Source organism: Takifugu rubripes, chromosome 9 (genome assembly GCF_901000725.2).
Source record: "Takifugu rubripes chromosome 9, fTakRub1.2, whole genome shotgun sequence".
Lineage (NCBI taxonomy): Eukaryota > Metazoa > Chordata > Actinopteri > Tetraodontiformes > Tetraodontidae > Takifugu > Takifugu rubripes.
In genome coordinates, this window is record NC_042293.1 from 15,280,785 (window position 1) to 15,288,681 (window position 7,897).

Consider the following 7,897-nt stretch of genomic DNA (forward strand, 5'->3'; position numbering starts at 1 on the left):
TCCCTGGACCACCCTGTGCTGATCCCTGGACCATCGTGTGCTGATCCCAGGATCACCCTGTGCTGATCCCTGTACCACCCTTTGCTGATCCCTGGACCACCCTGTGCTGATCCCAGGACCACCGTGTGCTGATCCCTGGACCACCCTGTGCTGATCCCTGGACCACCCTGTGCTGATCCCAGGACCACCCTGTGCTGATCCCTGGACCACCGTGTGCTGATCCCAGGACCACCCTGTGCTGATCCCAGGACCACCGTGTGCTGATCCCTGGACCACCCTGTGCTGATCCCAGGATCACCCTGTGCTGATCCCTGGACCACCCTGTGCTGATCCCAGGACCACCGTGTGCTGATCCCTGGACCACCGTGTGCTGATCCCAGGATCACCCTGTGCTGATCCCAGGACCACCCTGTGCTGATCCCTGTACCACCCTGTGCTGATCCCAGGACCACCGTGTGCTGATCCCTGGACCACCGTGTGCTGATCCCAGGATCACCCTGTGCTGATCCCTGGACCACCCTGTGCTGATCCCAGGACCACCCTGTGCTGATCCCTGGACCACCGTGTGCTGATCCCAGGACCACCCTGTGCTGATCCCAGGATCACCCTGTGCTGATCCCAGGACCACCCTGTGCTGATCCCTGTACCACCCTGTGCTGATCCCAGGACCACCGTGTGCTGATCCCTGGACCACCGTGTGCTGATCCCAGGATCACCCTGTGCTGATCCCAGGATCACCCTGTGCTGATCCCAGGACCACCCTGTGCTGATCCCAGGACCACCGTGTGCTGATCCCTGGACCACCGTGTGCTGATCCCAGGATCACCCTGTGCTGATCCCAGGACCACCCTGTGCTGATCCCTGTACCACCGTGTGCTGATCCCAGGATCACCCTGTGCTGATCCCTGGACCACCCTGTGCTGATCCCTGGACCACCCTGTGCTGATCCCAGGACCACCCTGTGCTGATCCCTGTACCACCCTGTGCTGATCCCTGGACCACCGTGTGCTGATCCCAGGATCACCCTGTGCTGATCCCAGGACCACCCTGTGCTGATCCCAGGACCACCCTGTGCTGATCCCTGGACCACCCTGTGCTGATCCCTGTACCACCCTGTGCTGATCCCTGGACCACCCTGTGCTGATCCCTGGACCACCGTGTGCTGATCCCAGGACCACCCTGTGCTGATCCCTGGACCACCCTGTGCTGATCCCAGGACCACCTGGGAAGAAAGAAAGCAGCTTGATCAGCATGATCAGGTAAGTTATTTAATTCTGCTTTATTAGCAGTGTGGTTGATTTTGAGAGTTTAGTTTTTCCGTGCCGGTGGTGTTTGGGAGGGACGGCGTGACGCCACCTGCGTCTGTCTGCCCAGGAGAGCAGCGTCAGGGTGGAGGAGCAGGTGGGAAACGATAGTCTGTCCTGTGCTTGCCTGTCCCCCGAGTCCACCAGTTGGTGCAGAGGCGTCTCCATCTGGGACCTGCTGGTGCAGGTGTCCCCGCTGCCGGTGCCTCTGTGCGGATCAGCGTCTGACGTCCCCCCGATGATCCTGAGCTGCTGCAAACGGAGCTCATGTTCCTGGACTCGTCCTCTCTGGAGGTGTCCTAGAGTCAGACATGGTGTCCGCCACATGAAGGGTTTCAAGCGTGGAGACGTTGCCCATAAACAGCCAGAGGCCGGAGTCTGAAACGTACCAAACAATCAGTAAAAATTAGTGATTATTTTAGTGACACTGATAAAGTCACCGATAAAGTCACTGATAAAGTCACTGATAAAGTCACTGATAAAGTCACTGATAAAGTCACCGATAAAGTCACCGATAAAGTCACTGATAAAGTCACTGATAAAGTCACTCCTTGGTGTGAGCCACAATCAGGTCCAGGGCATCCTGATCCCTGTTTGTTGCTCAGACAGAATCTTTGAAGCACTTTTTGATGAATGTTGGCGTCTCACTGCACTGTTGGATCTTTTAAAGGGATCAGCTGAGGGTTCTGGGGAGGTTTGTTCTATCAGTTGATTCATTTTTGGACCAAAATCCAGTTTAACTGTAGTCAGTCAGTCCACACCCTGAATAACGGGAAGGGGGGGGGGGGGGGGGGGGGGTGCTTAGATCTGGAGTTTCATATCATGGAGGTGGTTTTGTGGGTTGAACACCAATCAGCACAGTTTGAGTTATTTAAATTAGAAAGGAGAAGAGGAGGTGCTGAGTTTAAAGCCCGTTTGATCCGTCACCGCTCATTCCCCGACTGAAACATGTGGCTGCTCCTGCTTCTCCTGTCATCGGTGAGTCTTCTGTCCTCTTCAACTAGCAACCAGGAGCATTTGTAGCGTAGCATGTAAATGTCTGTACTGCAGGTGGACAGCAAAGGTCTGCGTGGACAATGGCTGAGGAGGAACAGTTCCTGTGTGTGCACGGTGAACTCGACCCTCTGGTCTTTTCCTGTTGTGAAGTATGAGCATGTGGACGAGCAGATCCAGTCCTGCGAAGTCTCTTGGAAAGTGCTGCAGCAACAGGTGACCCATGAAGTGGAGCGGTGTTGTTCCCTAGTTCTGAATGCCTTCCTGCTACATGCAGCTTTGGGGAATCTTTCTGCCGGAGCTCTTTTCTCACTCTCATTGCAGGTGAACTTGTCCAGCCAAAGCCTCCCTCAGATGCAGCTTTCCATCAGGAACATAACGGCCCGTCTGGAGCCCCACAGGTACCTTCACCACCGGGGCCTGTACTCGTCCTTAGCGCTACCCCAGCTGGTGCAGGAGCTGACCCAGCTGGAGACAGATGTTGACAGCATTCACACACAGTTGGACAACAAAAAGACGCAGAAGCTCTCTGAGGAGGTAAAGCAGTGGCCCCGGGAAGGTGATACGATGTCTAATTAAGATGAAGGACAGCCACATAGACATAATTGTTCTTGGGATTTGTGCAGTTGCAACGGCCATAAAGATGCCTGAGCTAAATATACATTTGTCATTCTGTATTAATGCGTCACTGAGTAGTTAGAATGAAGTTAGGATGAGTTTAAACACCTCCTTCATGGATAATCGAGGACAAACTGGTACAATGAAACAGGTGTAACAACATCAGTGTCCGATAGATGGCACTACATAACCATTCATCGGATTGATGCGCGTACATGTGCGTGTGTGCAGGCGGATAAACTTCGTGCTTATGTGGAGAGGTTGCAAACAACGGATGTCATCAACATGAAGTCGGTAAAAGAGAAGCTGCGATACCTGAAGAACAGCGGCGAGGCCTGTAGGACCATCCCCAGGGACTTCAGAGGTCAGAGTGGGGGTGGGGGGGGTGTGTGGGGGGGTGGGGGGGTGTGAGTGTGTGTGTGTGTGAGTGTGTGTGGGGGGGTGGGTGTGTGTGTGTGTGTGGTGGGGGGGTATGAGTGTGTGTGTGGGGGGGTGGGGGTCAGGGGTTAGAGGGTTATGGGGTTAGGGTTAGGGTTAGAGGGTCAGGGTTAGAGGGTCAGGGTCAGGGTTAGAGGGTTAGGGTTAGGGTCAGGGTTAGGGTCAGGGTTAGAGGGTCAGGGTTAGAGGGTCAGGGTTAGGGTCAGGGTTAGGGTCAGGGTTAGAGGGTCAGGGTTAGAGGGTTAGGGTCAGGGTTAGAGGGTCAGGGTTAGAGGGTTAGGGTCAGGGTTAGGGTCAGGGTTAGAGGGTCAGGGTTAGAGGGTTAGGGTTAGGGTCAGGGTTAGGGTCAGGGTTAGAGGGTCAGGGTTAGAGGGTTAGGGTTAGAGGGTTAGGGTTAGAGGGTCAGGGTTAGAGGGTCAGGGTTAGGGTCAGGGTTAGGGTCAGGGTTAGAGGGTCAGGGTTAGAGGGTCAGGGTTAGAGGGTTAGGGTTAGAGGGTTAGGGTCAGGGTTAGGGTCAGGGTTAGAGGGTCAGGGTTAGAGGGTTAGGGTTAGAGGGTTAGGGTTAGAGGGTCAGGGTTAGAGGGTCAGGGTTAGGGTCAGGGTTAGGGTCAGGGTTAGAGGGTCAGGGTTAGAGGGTCAGGGTTAGGGTCAGGGTTAGGGTCAGGGTTAGAGGGTCAGGGTTAGAGGGTCAGGGTTAGAGGGTTAGGGTTAGAGGGTCAGGGTTAGGGTCAGGGTTAGAGGGTCAGGGTTAGAGGGTCAGGGTTAGGGTCAGGGTTAGGGTCAGGGTTAGAGGGTCAGGGTTAGAGGGTCAGGGTTAGGGTCAGGGTTAGGGTCAGGGTTAGAGGGTCAGGGTTAGAGGGTCAGGGTTAGAGGGTCAGGGTTAGAGGGTTAGGGTCAGGGTTAGGGTCAGGGTTAGAGGGTCAGGGTTAGAGGGTCAGGGTTAGAGGGTTAGGGTTAGGGTCAGGGTTAGGGTCAGGGTTAGAGGGTCAGGGTTAGAGGGTTAGGGTTAGGGTCAGGGTTAGGGTTAAAAGCTGTCACATGCAGAAATGATGTGACGCTAACGTGAGAAACACCCTGTGCCTCCTGACCGTTTGGTCGTCTCCTCTTTTTAATTTACTGTCTTTATTTTCACCCAAACATTCCAAAGAAAAGTGAACAAGATTGAAATGGAACACGGATCGTTTTGGAACCCAGGAAATACGACATTCCTGTCATGATGTCATGCTTCTGGGTCGTCTTAAGGACTGTTTGTTAAAGGTTACCAGTTGATACTAGTCCAGCTGATACTAGTCCAGCTGACACTAGTCTAGCTGATACTAGTCCATCTGATACTAGTCCAGTTGATACTAGTCCATCTGATACTAGTCCAGCTGACACTAGTCCAGCTGATACTAGTCCATCTGATACTAGTCCAGCTGATACTAGTCCAGCTGATATTAGTCCAGCTGATACTAGTCCAGCTGATACTAGTCCAGCTGACACTAGTCTAGTTGATACTAGTCCAGCTAATATTAGTCCATCTGATACTAGTCCAGCTGATACTAGTCCAGCTGATATTAGTCCAGCTGATATTAGTCCATCTGATACTAGTCCAGCTGATACTAGTCCAGCTGATATTAGTCCAGCTGATATTAGTCCATCTGATACTAGTCCAGCTGATATTAGTCCATCTGATACTAGTCCAGCTGATACTAGTCCAGCTGATATTAGTCCATCTGATACTAGTCCAGCTGATACTAGTCCAGCTGATATTAGTCCATCTGATATTAGTCCAGCTGATACTAGTCCAGCTGATACTAGTCCAGCTGACACTAGTCTAGCTGACACTAGTCCAGCTAATATTAGTCCAGCTGATATTAGTCCAGCTGATATTAGTCCAGCTGATATTAGTCCATCTGATACTAGTCCAGCTGATACTAGTCCAGCTGATATTAGTCCAGCTGATATTAGTCCATCTGATACTAGTCCAGCTGATACTAGTCCAGCTGATATTAGTCCAGCTGATATTAGTCCATCTGATACTAGTCCAGCTGATATTAGTCCATCTGATACTAGTCCAGCTGATACTAGTCCAGCTGATATTAGTCCATCTGATACTAGTCCAGCTGATACTAGTCCAGCTGATATTAGTCCAGTTGATATTAGTCCAGCTGATACGAGTCCAGCTGATACTAGTCCAGCTGATACTAGTCCAGCTGATACGAGTCCAGCTGATACTAGTCCAGCTGATACTAGTCCAGCTGATATTAGTCCAGCTGATACTAGTCCAGCTGATATTAGTCCAGCTGATATTAGTCCAGCTGATACTAGTCCAGCTGATACGAGTCCAGCTGATACTAGTCCAGCTGATACTAGTCCAGCTGATACTAGTCCAGCTGATACTAGTCCGGCTGATACGAGTCCAGCTGATATTAGTCCAGCTGATATTAGTCTAGCTGATACTAGTCCAGCTGATATTAGTCCAGCTGATACTAGTCCAGCTGATACTAGTCCAGCTGATACTAGTCCAGCTGAAACGTTCCTCTGCCCAGTGTAGCGATAAGAACGATGTGACTGTTTATTTTCAGGCCAGGACCGGCACTGCCTGAAAGGCCTGATCACCAACATTAGTGAACCTGTCACCACCAAAGTCAGTCCCCACGGTAAGACATACACCTCGGGGTCGTGGGGGAAGCAGGCCCAGGCAGACAGTGGCGGAGAGAGCGACAGCTACTGGGTCCAGCCTTTGCTCAGCAGCCACATCTGGGGCAACACCTTACGGGTGTATGGAAATTATGAGGACTTTCTGGCCTCTGTGAGACACAAGGACTTTAGCGTGGCTCCGTCCTACAGCCACGCCAACGCCGTTGAGGGTCCCAGCGCTGTCCTCTATGGTGAAGCTCTGTACTATCACTGCTACCGCTCAGCCGACATCTGCCGCTACGACCTGAAAAGCAACGCTGTGAAGCGAGTGACTCTTCCAGGCTCTGGGGTTGGCTTCAACAACAAGTTCCCATATTGTTACTATGACTGCCGAGCCAACAGCGACGTGGATCTGGAAGCGGATGAGACTGGACTGTGGGCCATTTACGCAACCACCGGTAACCATGGCAACCTGGTGGCGAGCCGACTGGTCTGGGACAATGATGCCGAGCAGCTTAATGTCACGCAAACCTGGGAGACGAGGCTGTTCAAGAAAGCGGCGAGCAACGCTTTCATGGTGTGTGGGGTCCTGTACGCCACCCGTTATGTGGACACAGACAGAGAAGAGGTGTTTTACGCCTTTGACACAGCCACAGGCAAAGAGGACAACTCGCTGGCGATACCTCTGGAGAAGGTAGCCAAAGAGGTTGCCAGTCTGAGCTACAACCCCACCAACAAGCAGCTCTACATGTATAATGATGGCTATCTCCTGGCCTACCAGGTCTACTTCTGACCTGACCTTCTCAGGAACATTGGCCACGTTGGAATGAAGTCCTACATCTGAAATCAACACATCCACTATTGAGTTTATTTGCACTTGTTTCGGTCTGTTATTGGGCCCCTCTGGTCACGGTCAATTAAAAAGAACCCAGTGGCCACGAGTGAGTGATGCCTGGCCACCAGGCACTAAGGCAGGGCCCGTAGATAACTGGCCTTCAGTCTGGGGATGGTTGCCCATGTGGCGCTGACCATTTAAAGTTATGCTGTTTAGGATTCATAAATAAAGGTGTGTGTGGCCTCATTTTGTGTTCACAAGTAGCTTTGTTATTGTTGCCATGGCGACTGTGATGTCAGCGGCCCGACACGCGACTGATGGTAACCCTCGATGAAACGGGGCAGGAACTATTAACCCTTTCAAGCCTGCGGGCTGCTCTGGCCGCTGGGCGATTCATTCATCAGGTACAGCTCGTGCACGTGCCTGTGGCCTCGGCCAGCCCCCACATGGAGCTTAATTAGTCCCTTTCTAGCATCCCTAGAGCGACGCCTGCATTGGCCCGGGTGCACAGGGAAAGTGCAAGTTCTCCACGGCCCACCAACGTTCAATCTCTGGCCCACCAGGTGTATTTCTGATCAAGAACTGTTTTAACAGCCTAATTAAATCAGTTATATTTGCACGTGATCCAAATGGTGAGTTCAGACCACCTGGTGCTGTTTGTGATGGGCTGTTTGAACGTTTCACCGCCTGTTTGTGTTGCAGCTACAGTGTCTTTACCTCCTAGCATCCATTCGGTGCAGTACCAGTGTTCCCCAGATGATGGCGGCATTCTGAACTGCTGATTCAGATTCAGATTCAGGTCCTTTATTGTCCCACACGGGGAAATTTACAGTGCAACAACAGCAAGAGCACGCAGAGAAAAATAAGATAAAATAGAATAGAATAGAATTTAGAATATACAAAGAGGATGTATTTTACAGTAATCCAGGTAAATGGATACTCGGCCTCTGTGTACAGGTACAGAGGGTGAATACAATATACATATCAGAATATATAATATTCAGATTGTGCTAGCATCGTTATGTTTATTGTGCAGTCTGACAGCAGCCGTTAGGAAAGATCTGCGATACCTCTCCTTCACCCAGCG

At 51.7% G+C, this 7,897-nt stretch overlaps 1 protein-coding gene across 2 annotated transcripts; it reads left to right on the plus strand.

Moving 5' to 3' along the window:
- Positions 1-2,160: 2,160 nt before the first annotated feature.
- On the plus strand, positions 2,161-7,070 carry LOC101078583 (olfactomedin-4-like). 2 transcript variants are annotated; one of them, XM_029842165.1, is made up of 5 exons: positions 2,161-2,282; positions 2,355-2,513; positions 2,622-2,834; positions 3,147-3,279; positions 5,921-7,070. In XM_029842165.1, exons 1-5 carry the CDS (start codon positions 2,253-2,255, stop codon positions 6,766-6,768), a joined length of 1,383 nt encoding a protein of 460 aa, XP_029698025.1. In that variant the 5' UTR covers positions 2,161-2,252; the 3' UTR covers positions 6,769-7,070. The 2 variants fall into 2 exon arrangements, with proteins under 2 accessions (XP_029698025.1, XP_029698024.1); XM_029842164.1 differs by having other exon boundaries at positions 2,355-2,834.
- The last annotated feature ends 827 nt before the right edge of the window (positions 7,071-7,897 follow it).

What these genes read in the sequence shown, in the direction of transcription:
- LOC101078583 (XM_029842164.1), top strand. Translation starts at nt 2,253, where the DNA reads ATGTGGCTGCTCCTGCTTCTCCTGTCATCG. An exon ending in TCCTGCTTCTCCTGTCATCG is followed by an intron (nt 2,283 to 2,354) that starts GTGAGTCTTCTG and finishes TCTGTACTGCAG; the next exon opens with GTGGACAGCAAAGGTCTGCG. An exon ending in CGCAGAAGCTCTCTGAGGAG is followed by an intron (nt 2,835 to 3,146) that starts GTAAAGCAGTGG and finishes GCGTGTGTGCAG; the next exon opens with GCGGATAAACTTCGTGCTTA.